Raw genomic sequence first — 18,196 nt, forward strand, 5'->3', positions numbered from 1 at the left:
AAGACTAGTGATGGAGTGCTAATGTGATCTCACAGCTGTGTCTCTGAGTGTTGAAAGATGCATCTTTCTTTAAGCCCGCACATGCAGCCTGTGCTGATAGTATGTGCCGCTTTATAAGCCAGTCAACGAAGCTGGTTAACATGGGTTTTCAAGAGCAATATATAAAGAACAACATAGTCAGACAAAATTGGGGGCACAGTCCCAGTGAGCAGCAGGTGAGGTTGGGACAGTTCACCTCAAACACCCAGATCATCAGTACAGGTACTCCACAGGGTTGTGTCCTCTCACCATTGCTTTTCTCACTATACACACATGACTGTAACTCCATGGACCCCTCAGTCAAAATCTTGAAGTAGATATAGATTGAAAGGGGAGGGAACCTCCGGCTGTGAAAATAATTCATACGTCTCCACAAAGAAGGGCAATCAGAAAAAAATGGGCAGCATAACTGCAGCTTTTATCAACAATATCAAACCATGTACAGCTGCCAAAATAATTGGAATAAAATTTTCATCCACTCCTTTATACATCACCTTTATCACTTTATCACTTGTCTCTCTGGCTGGGAGTGATAATCATGGAATGTTTAGAAACTCCAAGAAACTCCTCTATTAAGCTGCATTTTGATTTCTATTTTTATCATTCAGACTTTATCAATTAGGTTCAATTAGAGCTCAATTCTGGCATCCTATAAACTGTGTTTTATATATTTAGATTTCAGGGTGGTCTGGATCTGTGTGTAAATCAGGTCAAAAGGGCTTGTTATAGTTCACAGTAGACCACTGAGGTAACGTAACAGACACAAAACACACATTAGCATTTTTGAACCACGTTCCCATCCATCACACTGGTGCTCTCCCTGTCTGTAATACTGCATAACAGCCTGGACCCCAGGGACCCCCAGAGGGTCCACATTTTTGCTTCAACCCAACTCAAAACTCATAGGGCTGGAGGAAAAATGCAGACCAAGTTAAGAACCACTGCTGGTCACTGTCAGAATAAAAACTCATAATTGAGAAATGATTTATTCTAAGTAATTTTGGATCATTTCTACAGCTTCAGCCATGACAAAACTTTGAAATAATGTAGGGCAGTTTGTGATTGTGTGAAAATCTGAAAAACGACAAAAGTGGAATGAGGTGCGTTGCTGTGAGATTCATAATTGGACAGAGCAGACTTGGGTGGTATTGCTGAAACTAAAGCAATAAAGCTGTAGTAAAGAACACAGATTACTCCCTGATGAGAGCACTTTTATTTCACCCCCCTATAAAAAGTATTTAACATTCGGTCATTAAAAGTCTAACTGGTAAAAAACATCCAGTGCAAAATATTTTTGATGTAAATATGTCTTTGCTACCCTGAGATACTAAGCAGTCTGATATGTAACACTTCTGCTCATATATATTCACAAAATTAAGTCCAGTTTCAGACTAAAAAGAATATATGATGACCTGACTGAGAAATTCAGTTCAAAACAGTGTAGCTCATGTTTGGTGCACGTAAACATTAAACAAGTTACATTCATTGCTTTGGTCAGAAAAGCTATTTTTCAGTAGCACCGTTAACAAAAAGTGGGCTGTTGAGTTGGACAGCACAGCACTGATGTATATTTCCCCAATGGGCACAGATTAAGCCTAGTCTGGGACTAAACTGCAGTGCCAATAGTGAAGAAGATAATCCCTTAAAGCAGTTCTGCACTAAACTATTGTTAATTGCAGCACAATATCAAAAATACAATTTTTTTTTTTAAATCTTCAAGTTTGTGCATATTTGTCTTCATACATATACGAACACACACAAACTCCAAACAGCAATGCCAGATTGAAGTTACTAGAGAGTTCCCTACAGGCTTCCCTATTGGCCAGACTGGGAAGTACATGCTTAAATATGCCTTTACAAAGTGCTGTGATTTAATAGTGAATTTTATATACAGAGTCTTTTGGTAAACAAGCGTATTGAAGAACAAAGTAGAGGTTCAGCTGCGTGACGTTCAGCAGCCGTTCTTAAATACAACAGTGCAGAAAAGTGCTTAGGCGTGCAGGACACTCGTATTATTGATCCTCCTCCTCCTCCTCCTCCTCCTCAGGGGTGTAGTCTTCATCAGTATACTCGCTGTGGTCCTGCTCTTCCTCACTCCTCATCTCCTCCTCTTCCTCCCCGTCCTCCTCACTGCCATCATCCTCGTTTTCATCGCTCTCTTCGCTTTCGTCTTCTTCCACTCCCTCGTCTCTGTCGTCACCAGCACCTGACACACACACACACACACACACACACACACACACACACACACACAGATTTGCTTTGCTGACTTAAACTGTAAAAATGACCAGTGTTAAGAGTTATTATACAGTTCAATATACAGAATATTAATCAGTGAAAGTGCCGATTAACAGAGCTTAAATGTTAGTGCAGCACTATGAAAAATACAAATAAAAATCATTGTGGTCAGTAGTGCTACATAAAAAAAATACTATAAAAAAAACTTTCTTGGTTCCAACTAATCATTACATATCATGTAATCACGTATCACAATATTATATTATTGATGTACTGACCACCTGTTTGATACAACATGAAAACCTTGCAGAATACTGCAAAACAAATGAAGCAGAAAAGTCCATACCAGTATGCTAATGCCATACTTTTTGAAATGAATGAAAAGTCCTTAATTTCAGTTTCAGCTAAAAAAAAAATTTGGTGCATCACTAATATTTCCATTATCTCCAGAAGGGGGAGACCAAGCCTTAAAGCCTTACTTTTTTTTACTGTGAGTTACAGACACAGGAACATTTTTTTCCTATTGTGGTTGTCGTTATGAGTGAAACTAGTGTAGGTTTGAGAGACATAAATAAAAACTAGTCTACTAACTTACACAGAGTGTCAATGAGTGAGATGATCTGTTGCCGCATGTCGGTCATAAACTCCTCCATTCTGCCTTCCATAATCGCCCCCAGAGAGTCCATATCAATCGGCATGCTGTGCGCCAGAAACAGAGGCCTTCTCAGAAGACGGCGGTATCTGAAACACACACACACACACACACACACACACACACACACACACACACACACACACACACTCACTCACTATCTCCATATTCTGAAAATATTTATATGTGACCGAATGACTCAAATCGGCTTCTTACCTTTTGGCACATGAACTGTACTCCTGTAAAAGACAACATTTAGTATCAGTGGATGACAGACATTAAAAGCTATAAAATTTAAGGGGATTTTTAAAGCTAGATTTGTACCTGGCATTTTACATTAACCACAGCCAACATACACAGGCAGATTTTTTAATTTTTACCAATTGTTGGATTAGTCCACTTAATTCAGTGAGATTATGCTGGTAGTATGTAATTATGAATCTGACCAACTGACCAGCAAAGGAAGAGAACTGTTTATGAATTAACAGTGAAACTTCAAAAACAGCTTCAATGTTCTGCCAAACATATTCCAAGTTTGTAAATAGAGACACATACTGTACCCCTACGCTTATCTTTGGACATGAAAACTTACATCAGTACAATGTACAGTATAATAAAATGGAAATTAATACAGGAAATCAGAACACTGTACTAGCAACTGTACCAGTTTGGGGGGGGGGGTCATTAACTTCCTGTATCACACAATAACCACACTAGTGCTGCGGTATTTCAACAGACTGTTTCCTACTCCTACTCCTACTCCTCAAAGCAATATAAGCCTATTTTAACTTGCCAATATGAATTAACATTAACCAAACAATTTAATGAAATGGTAACTGTGGTGCTTAATTAGATGAAAGTTAACAGAAACACAATGTTACAGATTTCAAATGTTACATCGTATTCTGTTTTTATTTGTTTTACACAATGTCCCAACTTCACTGGAATTGGGGTTGTAGTTGTTAAATGGTCACATAATCCTTTTTAACCTATATTCAATTGAATACACTACAAAGACAAGATACTTCATGTTCACGGATAAACGGATAAACTTTGTTTTTTGCAAATATTGACTCATTTTGAATTTGATGCCTGCAAAACGTTCCAAAGAAGTTGGGACAGGGGCAACAAAAGACTGGGAAAGTTGAGGAATGCTCAAAAAACACCTGTTTGGAACATTCCACAGGTGAACAGGTTAATTGGAAACAGGTGAGTGTCATGATTGGGCATAAACGGAGCATCCCTGAATGGCTCAGTCGATCACAAGCAAGGATGGGGCGAGGTTCACCACTTTGTGAACAGCTGTGTGAGCAAATAGTCCAACAGTTTACGAACGTTTCTCAACGTGCAGTTGAAGGGAATTTAGGGATTTCATCATCTACAGTCCATAATATCATTAAAAGATTCAGGAGAGAAAAGAATCTGGAGAAATCTCTGCAAGTCTGCCTCAGCAAGGCAGAAAACCAACATTGAATGCCCGTGACCTTCCATCCCTCAGGCGGCACTGCATTAAAAACCGACATCGTTCTGTAACGGATATTACCACATGGGCTCAGGAACACTTCAGAAAACCATTGTTGGTGAACACAGTTGAACATGAAATATCTTGTCTTTGTAGCGTATTCAATTGAATATAGGTTGAAAAGGATTTGAACATCATCGTATTCTGTTTTCATTTGTACAAGATGAACGCAGACAACTCTAAAGTTCAAATAATGAGCACAAAACAACCAAAACATCCAAAACTACACCCAAAACAACCTTCAAAATTTTTTGTGCCAACAGTTTCTCCTTCTGTTTCAGAGAGAATACACACAGTAAAGCTCAATACCATTTCTTATTTTTACCCCATCCCTTGTTTTCGAGTGTCACCTTACCCCTTGTTGCTGAGTTACCAGGGGTAGTGACAAATCTTCCCAACAAAATGGGACCCTCAAATAAAAAGAGCATTACTTCATCTTCAGGCTACTAGCGCTGCTCTGTAGGTGACCCTGCCAGTCTGCAGTGAAAGAGGATCGTAAACTTCAGCTGCTCATTGCTGGGCTTTGGGTACATTTAGCGCATCATATGCGATTTTTTTAACAGAGAAAAATCTCACATTTGTGGGTTTCTTTGATCACTTGTGTAGCCATCTTGCTGGTATTTTTCCTTTTTCTCAAACACTCTGTTTGCAGCATGCCCGAACGTGCAAAATGGAGGGGTAGGAGCGAGGGGTGAAACAGGATTGGGTCCAAGTCTCATCCTTCTAGCTTGTTTCTCTTTGGAGCTCCCCTCCAGTCTCCTCTAATACTGAACATATGTGATTTACACACCTACATATATTCTCAGCAGCACAACAGACCTGAGCAGTGGTTTTCCTCAGTTTCACTGTTTGTGAAATCACAGTTCTTTGCCTTTGTAGGGCAATACAGATGTGGACCCCTGCATGAGTCACTGACCTTGATGAACTGGAAGGGGTCATGCTCCTGCAGCAGCCGCTCGATGCCCGTGTGGACGTCTGCTAGGCGGCTGCGGTCCTCAGCGATACAAGTTAGGTTCTGCTGGACGCTGAGGCTGTTCTCTGCCTCATGCATGTGCAAACTCTCGCATAGTGATGACAGAAAACCTTCCAGCCGGGTGCTCAGGGTGCCTCTTAAGGCCTCCACCCGCTGCTCAGCCTCTTCCATGAAGGCCTAAGGCAACAAAGAGGGTGTATAACAGGCCCAGTAAGGAGGGCTAATAAAACTCAGTTTAAAATGAATTTAAATGAACTTGTTTAGTCCCAAGTCATAAGTGGGTAATGTAAGCTTTGCAAAGCAAAAAAAAAAAAAAAAAAAAAAGCGAAAGACACAAACAACAAATATTTATAATGATTGAACATTAATAGTCATTGATCAAGTCACCCTGTGTTGGACAGACATCTGTTGCAAGACCAATGGAGAACCAATCATTTTGGCTGAAGTGGATATAATGCTCTGCAAAAATTCCTTGTTTTTAAACTCACAGAGCAAAACCAGTAAATGAAGAAGAATGAAACACTTTCAATAAAAGAGCTTTGAAAGCTGAACAGATGAATCCACATAAAAAACTAACCAAAGAACATCTGTAGGACGTCAGCTATGAAGGTTAAAATGTTAAACAGCAGCAGATCAACAACACAACAAACACACAGATAAAACTGGTGGTTTCAAACATGGAAAATAAAATTATAAAATGTGCTGCACACACTTCACTCTGCTTTACCAGCCACATTAATGGACATGCTAGCATGTAGTTACGTGTGCGGCACGATCATTAAATACGATATCTAAACAGGGTCTAAACAGCTTGCTTAGCTAGGAAGCCCACCCCACCACTTGCACGTTCCATGGCAGTGCTAACATATTTTACATGCCCTCGTCCACTCGGCCTCTTTACTTCTCTGACACCGTCTGAAGTTCAGTTCCACTCGACTTACCCAGAAATCATTGCGCCCTGATGTGTTTCCATTTTAAACTAGTCCTGACAGTGGACAATAGTTAGCACAATATTTCCTAGTTTTGAAAAAAAATTACAATAGTCTGTTCAGTAAATACAGTGGATCTATATAAAATCATAAACACTGAAAGAACCCTTTGCATGTCTAAATGGTTCTCTGCACGGTAATATGGTTCTTCAGACACCTCCCCTGAGCGCATTTGTGAGCTAATTTTGTTGTGGGTTCATGTACTAATAGTGCTGCCTGCTGGAGAATCTTCAGATGGCAACAGACTCCAAAAACTTTGCCCACCTACTTTACATATTTAAAATTAAATAAGTGAAAATAAAGGCCTAGAGGCGTTTCTTAACTATAGTGGAGTCACTCAGCAACACTCTTAAAAAAAGATGTCTCTTTAGTCAAGAAAATGGTTCAATAAAGAACCCTGAACAAAGAACCCTTTGCATGATGAAAAGGTTCTTTGCATGATGAAAAGGTTCTTCAGAATGTGCCGTAGACGGCTTTTTGAAAAGGGTTGTATACGGCATCCAAAACGGTCACAAAGCTCGTCAAAAATAGAAGAATATATAGAACCCTTTTCAAAAAGGTTCTATACAGAACCATCTATAGCACGTTCTCCGAAAATCTAAGGAACCCTTTCATGAGGCAAAGAACCCTATAATCATGCATAGGGTTCTTTGAGTGTTCATGGTTCCTGATAAAAAAAGTGTTTCTTTAGTAAAGAAAGTGTTTAAGAGCGCATTATCACAGTTTCATAATTTTCATCATTTATGACTGGCCTAATTTAAACCCAAACATGGTGGACCAAGCAGCTTATAACCCAGAGCAGTGAATAACTAGTAAATAATTTACTAATAATTTTAATCTATGCTCCCCTACAATATCAGGCCTGGTGTGTACATGTGTGAGATACAGAGAGACAGACTTAGATGTCAAGTGTTTACCTTGTTCTGATGCTCCACCTCAGTTTGGTCCTGCACGTTTCTCTCAACTTTTCTGATCTTCCGGTCTGCCTTCTGCAGATCCATGTCCAGAGAGGCCTGAAGAGAGACACGATGTGAATAAGAGCAGAGCAGCTCATTCACACAGTAAAACACTCACATCTGTGTCATATTTTATAGCACAAACTGAATGAAAGCAGCAGTTGTATGTGGGTGGTTGCCTGTTCCAGCCTTTTTAAATAGACTAACATTTTAGATACTGAAGTACGACTGGGCAATTAAACGATAACAATAATTATTGTTCACGATATAACTTTTCCTCGATAAAGCGATAAGACATGTTCGATACATTTTCGGTATAATACACCATTCCCACACCTCCACGTTCAGCGACAGCCCTGGTGGTGTTTTCTACTGCAAGGAAAGCGACACTGCTCTGCTGTCGCCAGGAAAGGACGCACTTCCGAGTTTTTCGATGATTAGAGAGGGGGGCCACAGGTAAGATGAGTCTTTAGCAATGGCTGAAACGCGGAGTTATACATTCCGTTTGAGTGGAGCGTGCGAGTGACAAGATCTGTGGTGTTACTATACGGACCTACAGTGAACTCATCTCTTTTTGTACATCCTAACAAGCTCGAGCAGCGTTAAATCACAATCCTCACAACTACAGCGCTGTTACAGCGCTCAAAAAGTCATTTTAGTATTCGTGCTTTCCCAAGCAACGAAAGTGAAAGAAAGAAATGGGTTCCTGATTTAAACGAAAGTAAACTGAGGAGGCTGTGAGGCATTGGAGAGTGGGAGAGTGCCATCTTTCCAGACTAGCTGTTTTTAGCAGCTTGGCTAACTTGAAGTAGCGCTCTGTCACTCACATATCACGGCGAATTGATGATAGTGTAGATCAAACTTGACACAAAAGCACTGCTTTTAGTTTAAACGTAGCTAAAAGGAGGACTCTGTCTGTCTGGTGTTGCTATATTGTGGTTCACCCCATCACCAGACAGCTAAAATAATTTTCTATTTTTCTTTCTTAAATTACATAGACTATTACAAAAACTGTGGCTGTGCTTTTACAGTTCAAAGACACTTTCTTCAACTGTCCCATGACAGATTTGTGAAATGCTCCACTGTGAAAGTTAATCAGAAATATTTCTATTGTGCAAAATAGTTCTTTGAGGTTTTTTTCCCAGTTAAAGAGCATATTTCTTCACTGTCTTCTTTTTGTAATACATTTTATTTAGCTAGAAAAACCCTAGACTGAGTCAAGCAGCTCCTCAGCCAGTAAAAGAGGAAACAGAAGCATGGCTCTGGTGTCCATGTCAGGTTAAGACTGACCCCAAAAGACCAGCCATTCTTTTAAGTCCGCTTTCTTGGAAACAAAGTGGCTTTAATTGCAATGGACTAAAGAGCGTGCGGTGATTGAAGGTCTGCTTCATTGTGATCTTGGTTTGAAACGTGACCGAAACATTCCCGACTCACTCAGCTAAAGGGGATAACCATTGTATGGTTTACGCTGCCTGTACGTTGTGTTATCTCTGCTTATTTGAGGTATACCAAAAACTCACATTGGAGGAAGAATTTCAAAAGTGTACCAACAAACCACTCTGTGCTAGTTGGAAACACACAGATCATTTCTTACTGATGCCGAACATATGGTGATTTTCAAAAGTCTGAACACCCTTATTCAAATCACGTTTTGATTGAAGTGAAAATAAGTGAACATCCTCTACAGGGAAAAAACTCAAACTGCACATTTCTGCTAATTGCATTTCACAGTTTCTATTTATTTGTTGAGGTTTAGAAAATGTGAAATTCAAATAATTGTGCATTAAAGTGTGTAGAAGTGTCTACTCTGCAGAGGATTAGTTATTTTCATAGAAAGCTAGCAAAACAAACGTCCACATATGGCTGTAAGCCGTATGTTCAGGTGTCAGACAAAATATGTATGAGAGTTCAAATTGCTCGTCTTTATTCTCTCTCACAACGGATCCATTCATATACAAAGCATAATGCACAGAAACTGCTCTGCTTTCCGTGTGTTCCAGCTTGTCAGTCCATATGACAGTGAAGGAACAGGTTATTGTATAGTGTTTTTACAGGTGAGTGTTTTATAGTAGTTCAACAAATGCTCAACAGGGAACAAATTTTTTTTTCTACAAATCTTACTGCACAATTCCTATTTATTTGTGGGGTTTAACCTATTATTTTGGCACAGGCCACATTATGTTTTATTATCATCCAGTTCAGTAAATAAACAGAAATTAAAATGTGTAGATTTGTGTTCTCTGTCGAGTGCTTTATTTTCACTTAGTAAATCATCAAAAAGTGGAATTGACCCAGGGTGCCCAAACTTTTGCATATGTCCACTTTTTATCTATAATGCAAACAGTGATGTGTCCGCAACAGCAATGAAGGACCATCTTAATCAGAGTCATCAAAACAGAAACAATGCAGCTGTTGAGTTTGTTTCATGAACTGTCTATCGTCTCCTCTCCTGTTTGTTTATAAGTTATAACAACAAATATGTTTGGAAAGATAGAACCAATTAAATATGAATTTATCAGAATTCATTAACAGTACCCACTGCGACTGGCAATGTGATGGTACACCAACTGGTGTCATAGAAGCTTAAATTGAAGATGTTAAACAAGGCTATTCCTGCAGATGACAAAGACCGACAGAACCTAAACTGGACGACATTAGGGTGGACTATGTCGGCAGGGGGAACCATAACAAAAACCACAACAGCAATGTTTTCATTAATGTAAAGTTTTTACTAAATATTTCCTTTTTCAAAGCAACACCTGACTGTTTTTGGTACTGAAGCATGTTTGTTAACTGTAAATACAATGCATTACCAGGTATGTAACATAAATGTAGATGTTACCATCTTTTAGAGATCAGGGCATAAACTTCATCTCCTCTGCAGACCAGTTTCTGCTCTGCCACGTTGAACGTTATACACTGTCACTATGACACAACGAGCATAGACAGAACATACTGAAACCTTCCAAATTGGAAATGCAATCAGATACCGATGTTAAAATGATTATTCTTCTTCTATTAACATATTATTTACAGGATTACCCACCTTATTCAATTAGATAGAAACCTATTCTGGTACATGTTATATCCGCTCTATTCCAGCAGAACTATTAGTCCAACTCATTTTCACGCTGCATGTACACGTGGCTACTGTGTGTGACGTGTCCTACCCTCATGTCCTTCATGGTGTTCTTGAGTGTTTTGATGCTGTGTCCACTGTGGCCTCCCTCGATGGTGCACGCGTTACACAGAAACGTGCATTCGTCCACGCAATAATAGCGAAACATCTCGTCATGCTCTGCACACTTCCTCTTTCTCAGGTCACCTAATGGCTCCACCAGCGGGTGCTCCCGAAAAGCTGGGAGCTCCAGGTGGGGCTGCACATGCTCTGGACACATAGATACCTCGCACTTCAGGCATGTCTTCACTGCTGTAGACCCTTTACTCATATCCATAGGCGCTATGGGGCAGTAATCACAGCGCACCCCCTCAGTCCTGCAGGTGGGGCTCTGCCTGCCAGATACAGGACGTTCGGCCTGACTGCGGCGCCGGAAACCATCTGCAATATTGGCGAGCTTGAAGTTCTTCTGCCAAGGCACCGTGCACCTGTGGCTCTGCCGGCACTCTGGACAGCGCAGGCGCCCTCGCTCTGAGCGCCCCTTCAGCTTCCGCAGGCATGGCAGGCAGAAGTTGTGGCCGCACGGCAGGAGCCGAGGGTCACGGTACAGGTCCAGACAGACAGGGCAGGTCAACTCCTCCTCCAAAACACTGGTGTCCTCCACAGCTGTGGCCATACTGGCAGCAGTGAGAAAAGGCAGGTTTTGAGAGTGAACGTCAAAGCACAAGCTCCTCTCTTGACCCTGTAATCAGAAGAGAGATCCCCAAGTTTAGTTTCCCCAAATAGCACCATCAACACAGATTCAATCACAGCAAAGCAGAGGGATGATTAACCTCTTCCCGAATTTATAACTGGTATATCCGAAAATGGCCTGGACCAATCATCAATGAGACAAGCCCTCATTGTCAAACCAGATGAAATGTCGTCAACTGAGGTGAAAGGTGCCTCTGTATGTATGTGTCTGTATGTATGTGTGTAGATTCAGTGGAGCCTACCCTTTCGGCCTTGGACACTTTACAGATAAACTCAAGGCACAAACATCTAATCTAACTCTGATAGGCAGACTAAGATTCATGCATATATAAACACTTTAAATAACACTCCAGTAATGATTATATATCTAATTCTTTAATACCATTGAAAAAAATATAGTTTGCTGGGCAACATTCCCAGATCTTACACCCTCCAACAAAAACATAAAAAATAATCCCACAAAAGGTGGAATGGTTATCAGGTATTTTGCTTCCCATTTTATTTTGTAGAACATTTTACATTGAAACTGTTATTTTATTTACTATTCAAAACCACCAGTGAACCTGTGTTCTGATAGTTTTATGTTACTGATAATGGTAAAAAAAAAAAAAAACATTGGCAAACAAACACTGTAAAAACAATGTCTCAGACATCAGGCACCATCTTCATAACCATGCCATGTAATAACTAAGGATAATAATAAATAAGGAACTTTTGGAGGTTGACGTCTGGTCCTACCACCACTGTGAACAATCCTTGGTCTCCAAGTTTCTCTTGAACGGAGCATTTGGCACCAAACCACTCTGAACGACTCTGTTTAGATGTAAACTACGCAGAGATTTTGGAAAATCGGTGGGCTTCCCCTTCAAGTTTAATAATACAGTGGAGGCCGTTTACGGAAACGCAGTAAAGTGCTGCAGATTGGAAACTAAAGTTAGACGAACCGTCATCTGATTTGCGTTCACTCTCTGTCTCTGCTCTGCTGTGATGAGCAGAAAGGCCGTGAACAGTGACCCGCAGAAAGGCCGTGAACAGTGACCCGCAGAAAGGCCGTGAACAGTGACCCGCAGAAAGGCCGTGAACAGTGACCCGCAGAAAGGCCGTGAGAGACTTTCTGGACAGAAGGACACACAACAAAAGCAGCGAACCTCCACAGACGCTGACTTAGAGGCTTTACTGGCATTTTACTGAGAGAGCGATTAGCGGACACACAGTGGAGATGGAGATATGAGGCTAAAGCGCCCTATTCGCCAGCTGTTTGCTGGAATTTTCCCGTTCCAATGTACCAGCAGGTACATTCTGGCGCATGAGGCAGAGACGCCAGAATGTACCTGTAACACCACTTAAGGTGGAACGGGAAAATTCCAACAAGAAGCTGACTTTTTCCCGCGATTAACTGGACGTAAAGCAACGTCAACACAGGATTTCTTCGTTTGTTGCCCATATAAGTTCAGCTGAAGGTCAAGCCTGTCCAGCCGGAGAAGAGTTGACCGATTCAGACCGGACAGTCCTCAGACTCCCAGTTCAGTTCACGGCCTTTGAGAAATCCTGCCGACAAATCCCGCTCAAAACTTCACAGACTGTTCGCGAAAACTGACATTACTGACAATTTTATGTGTTTACCAAGTAGCATACAAGTTAAACGACAAACAGGCGTCTTGGGCAACTAATAAGTACCAAAACATCCCCAAACGCTCCGCTTTACTCCGCGTTATGTAAGCTAGCTAGAAACAACCGCCGACAACACAGTGACAGGGCTAGCGGTGTTCTAGCTAGCGTTACCTGGAACGTTAAACCAAGCAGGTTCCAAGCTACTTAGACACTTAAGCTGACATGTCAGTCACACAGTACAGTCAACTCACCTCAGATAAGAAACCAGGTTCCCCTCAGAGGCTTGGTTACCCTCAAATTCCGCCGCAAGCTTCACGTTTCACCATAAGCCAACTTACAACGCGCTTATGAGCGGGAGGTGAGAGGGATGAGTGGGCACGTAACGCCATGACGTATCTTTTCGCACAAGCACCGCCCTCCTGTGCTCTGACTGGCTAGTGTCATCCTGCTGTGTAAGCGAGGATTGGCGAACGTTGTGTGAGGACGACCTGCTGACCAATCCTCACGCAGGAGGACGGGATTTGTCGTAATATAGGTGGAAAAAGAAATGCACGCTCTGGGGAGAAGCTCGTAATTGGTGCATTGGTTTATGTAGCAGCCTATTGTGCCTTACGATTACAATTACGATTTACAAGACCTCCGCAAAACAAATATTATAATGCATTTTTAACTTGGAGTAACAAATTACTTTTTGAACTTTAAAATAAAATAAAAAACAATAGGCTGGGAGGTGAGATTGTTACACAGTAATGCAAACAAAATTCTCATGCAATATCTGTTATTCTTAGCCATTAAGGAGACATTAGAACTCTGTGTTTGTCTTATAAAACTCGTTATGACCCTAACGTCCATGAGAGAGATAAACAATGCACAGAAAAGAGCCCCATGATGTCCCTGCAGGACATTACAGAGCCCATCTAATGACTGACTGAACTTTTCTTGCTTATTTGAAATAAAATAATTTGATGTAGGATGTCAATGTTTCAAAATCTTTACTCCCATGTCTATAAAGTCCACATACAGGAATTAAAAGAGCACTTTTTGATTCAATGTCTTTGCGATGTCATGAAACTCAACAAGTATCTCTGAAATGGGCAAAAACACAGTAGCCACGTTTACATGCAGCCTAACAATCCATGAATAATCTGACTAATAGCTAAATTGGAACAGAATATGTTCATGTAAACACCTCAATCGAAATAGACTAGTCAGATTGAGGCCATTTGGAATACATCCGACTGAAGGAGGTGGGTAATCCTGTAAATAACCTGTTAAATAGAAGAATAATAACCATGTAAACACCTGTATCCAATTACATTCCCAATCGGAAGGTTTAAGTACGTTCTGTGCATGTTTGTTAAGTATGTTCTGTGCATGGCGGAGCAGAAACTGGTCTGCAGAGGAGACAAAGGTTATACTTTGATCTTTAAAAGACGGAGGTGGGATGGGGGTCCAGTTCACGTGTCTCAGAACACCACGACTTCCTCTCACCCTTCTTTAATAAGTACATGTGAAGGACATTTTCCTACAGAAGTCTGGAGAGGCCAAGAGCTGTGGCTATAATTTTCTGGATTGTTTTTTTGAGATCACAAGACAGGTAAACTGTTATCTTCAGATCATGTCATAATTATTCTGTGATCTCGAGATAACAAGCTTTATCTTAAGATCATAAAATAAGTCATGATCTCAAGATAACAACTTTTATTATCTTGAGATTACAAGATAATTAAGTCACGATCTCATCTCAAGTTATACAGTTTGCCCTTATTATTATGGCTACAGGTAATTTGTCACTGTAATATAGTTACAAAGTTAATTTTGACTTACTATTAATTGACTTTATATTTAAGCACACAAGATGTTCTATGGTTAGTCTTCTCTGCTCTCTTTGTAGTCAAGTTTGTAGTGTTGAATTGTAGTCAAGATCATTATAGAGGCAAGCTCAAATCAAGGTCTTGACCTGGATACAGCAAGTCTGAGTCGAGACCAAGACAAGATCAAGATTCAGGAAACAAAAAAAACCCAAAAATTTATTTGCAGTTGATATGTTTATTATTGCATTTATTTAGAAATAAATATAATGTTATAAAAAAAAACTTTATATAGTCTTACTCCAACTTTGCATTGTAACTTGGTGAGGTTCTTTTCAATCCTTCTTCTCTACCTTTTCTCACTCAGAATTCAGAATATTATATACAGGCCAGAGGACTGGAGTAAGGTCATCTTCTCTGATGAGTCCAATTTTCAACTTTGCCCAACACCTGGTCGTCTAATGGTTAGACAGAGATCTGGAGAGGCGTACAAGCCACAGTGTCTTGCACCCACTGTGAAATTTGGCGGAGGATCGGTGATGATCTGGGGATGCTTCAGCAAGGCTGAAATCGGGCAGATTCATCTTTGCGAAGGACGCACGAATCAAGCCACATACAAGGTTATCCTGGAAGAAAATGCTTCCTTCTGCTCTGGCAATGTTCCCCAACTCTGAGGACTGGTTTTTTCAGCAGGACAACACTCCATGCCACGCAGCTAGGTCAATTAAGGTGTGGATGAAGGACCAAGACCCTGTCATGGCCAGCCCAATCTCCAGACTTGAACCCCATTGAAAACTTCTGGAATGTAATCAAGAGGAAGATGGGTGGTCACAAGCCATCAAACAAAGCTGAACTGCTTGAATTATTGCGCCCAGAATGGCATAAAGTCACCCAAAAGCAGTGTGAAAGACTGGTGGAGAGCATGCCAAGACGCACGAAAGCTGTGATTAAAAATCAGGGTTATTCTACCAAATGTTGATTTCTGAACTCTTCCTGAGTTAGTATTATTGTTTCTAAATGAATATGAACTTGTTTTCTTTGCATTATTTGAAGCACAGCATCTTTTTTGTTATTTTGAAATCTTTTTCTCATTTTCTGCAAATAAATGCTCTAAATGACAATATTTTTATTTGGAATTTTGGAGAAATGTTGACAGTAGTTTATAGAATAAAACAACAATGTTCATTTTACTCAAACATATACCTATAAATTAGTGATGGGAATTGATTAAAAATTTTAATCGAGTTAATGACAGGGTCTGTAATAAATTAATCGCAATTAATTACAAAAATTATTTTGCTACTAAAATTTTGAATGAATACACGTATATTCTAAACAACAAACGTGTTTATTGCTTCCACCTTGTGGAAACATCCTGGATTAGGGGTTCGTTTTCCTGGTCAAGTGCCCTTTGCTCTTTATACAGTTCCGTTGTGTTGGCTGGACTGTGTCTGAAATGACCCACTATCTTGCGGCACCTTGCTAGTACATCATTAAATCCTGTCCAGGCACTCAGTGACGGATCTCTGCCAAATATGCGCAACACGCGGCATCTGCTGAAATGGGAGCCGTCTTGCTGCTGCCATCATGTTTCTGGCACGATCGGTGCCAATTGTTGTAACCTTTTGCTCAATTTTCCAGGACTCAGCTACAGAAAAAATGGTCTGCGGAGTTTTTACTGCATAATGTCTGCTGTTGACTTTCTCTACAGTGAGGACGAAAGATGCTAAACTTTGTTAACGACGCACACTGTGAGCGCGGTCACGCCAAGGTAGTTAGAATTGCTGACGGAAGTCCAAAGGTCCCCTGTCAATGCAACACGATCAACTGCATTCAATATGTCTTGTTTTGGCTGCTTTTCGTCATCATAAAGCTGCCTGATCTTACCCGCCATGGTTTTCCTACACGGGAGTTCGTGAACAGGGTCCGATGTCGCGATCTAACACAGACTGTAGCCCCCTGTCCTCTACCACAGAAAGCGGTCTACAGTCTGTTGCGATCCATTTAGCCAGGGAGTTGTTTAGTTTTTCAGACCTAGACTTGCTTATTTTGGCCCTGAAACCGGTCGCCTGGTCCAGTGCGGCTGGCTGGAGCGGTTATTTACCGCTGAAAGCAGCTGTGGGGTCGGCTCTGCTTACCGCTACATGTTTTGCATTGAGATGCTATTTTAGGCTTGAGTAGCTTCGGTGATGAGCAAACTCCTTTTTGCACAACTTGCATACAACAGTAGTCTTTTCGAAAGTCCCATCAGGACGTTTTTTTAAAGCTAAAGTTGTCCCTCAGTGGACCAAGAGAAGCGGCTTCGTCGTCCATCGTTGTTGTTTGCGGATGTCGCTTGTGCATCTGATTTACAGGCGTGCTAGAACACGCGAATACAAAGGTTCCGGCTCCAAACTTTAAAAAAAGTGATTAATTCCGATAAAAGTTTTAACGCGTTAAATTCTTTGTAATCAAATAATCTAAATTAACGCGTTAAAGTCCCGGCCCTAATATACATATATATATATATATATATATATATATATATATATATATATATATATATATATATGAAAATATAAACTGAGTGCAACCCACTTTGACATCCCAACTTCTTGCTGTGTCTGCCTTACTTTAACTTATGGTAAGTTTTTGCCACCTGCTCTCTTCTGTACTGGGGGTCTTTCTGCTGCTCTCCCTGCCTTAGGCGTTCCATGTATGCATGCTGAAGGGAAGGGAGGTTCCAGATCAGAGCCATACCACCAAATATAGTTTACTGCAAATGTAAATAAAATATTTTCTTTGACAAACTGGTCCTGGTGGAACAGTAAAAATAACTTCTTGATTTGCTTTCAGGGGATGTTTATATTTTTCTGCCACACAGAGTTCAGTTGTCAATTTCTTTCCAAGCAAGAACCCAGTGTACAATATTATCTGCTTTCATCTAAATATCCAAACTAAATGTCACTAAACAGCACATAAAATTTGTCACTTAATTGCATTTAAACTTTCCATGTAAATGAAATAGTCCACATTAAACCCACCACCGAGAAGTTCATATCTAGAAAACAGACAGCACTCAAAACCAGTTCTTTCCTCCTTCTTCACATGGTCTGATTTGTCAAGCTATCAGCCAAACAATCGTTGCACTTTTTGAAGATCTTCACTAATTACTCACTATTTGCTCCAGCATATCTGCATTATATGACATTGCTGAAATGTCAATGTGTTTGCTTTGTGCAAATAAGCAACGAAGAAAGCAGACAGCATTAAAAAAACATGTCAAACTTTAACTCAAGCCTTGAGAAGGTCACTTATTATTTAGCTGATTAAACTTGACACTGGTATCTGTAATTATACTAAAGGTCTAGAATGTCTTATAACTGCATCCTAATTGGAGGTTATGTTGTATATAACTGTAATGTTTTCCATTGATCCCTGTACCTAGAGGGAATCCTAATCTTCAGAAGCCTCAACAACAACAACAAAAATGTATTTTATTTATGTATTTAAATGTGTCCACCCTCTTCCTTTAGGACAGATATCATTCTTCCC

General features: G+C 40.4%; 1 protein-coding gene across 1 annotated transcript; it reads right to left on the minus strand.

Annotated features, from left to right (window-relative positions):
* Positions 1-1,216: 1,216 nt before the first annotated feature.
* zgc:92594 (uncharacterized protein LOC436996 homolog) lies at positions 1,217-13,217 on the minus strand. Its single transcript, XM_017722978.2, has 7 exons — positions 13,103-13,217; positions 10,540-11,229; positions 7,331-7,426; positions 5,368-5,601; positions 3,146-3,168; positions 2,873-3,018; positions 1,217-2,245 (listed from the first exon to the last, which is right to left on the minus strand). Exons 2-7 carry the CDS (start codon positions 11,161-11,163, stop codon positions 2,052-2,054), a joined length of 1,317 nt encoding a protein of 438 aa, XP_017578467.1. The 5' UTR covers positions 11,164-11,229; positions 13,103-13,217; the 3' UTR covers positions 1,217-2,051.
* Positions 13,218-18,196: the final 4,979 nt, after the last annotated feature.

This window comes from Pygocentrus nattereri, chromosome 22 (genome assembly GCF_015220715.1).
Source record: "Pygocentrus nattereri isolate fPygNat1 chromosome 22, fPygNat1.pri, whole genome shotgun sequence".
NCBI lineage: Eukaryota > Metazoa > Chordata > Actinopteri > Characiformes > Serrasalmidae > Pygocentrus > Pygocentrus nattereri.

What these genes read in the sequence shown, in the direction of transcription:
- zgc:92594 (XM_017722978.2), bottom strand. Translation starts at nt 11,163, where the DNA reads ATGGCCACAGCTGTGGAGGACACCAGTGTTTTGGAGGAGGAGTTGACC. An exon ending in AGGTGGAGCATCAGAACAAG is followed by an intron (nt 5,602 to 7,330) that starts GTAAACACTTGA and finishes TTGTTGCCTTAG; the next exon opens with GCCTTCATGGAAGAGGCTGA. An exon ending in TACAGTTCATGTGCCAAAAG is followed by an intron (nt 3,019 to 3,145) that starts GTAAGAAGCCGA and finishes TGTGTGTTTCAG; the next exon opens with ATACCGCCGTCTTCTGAGAA.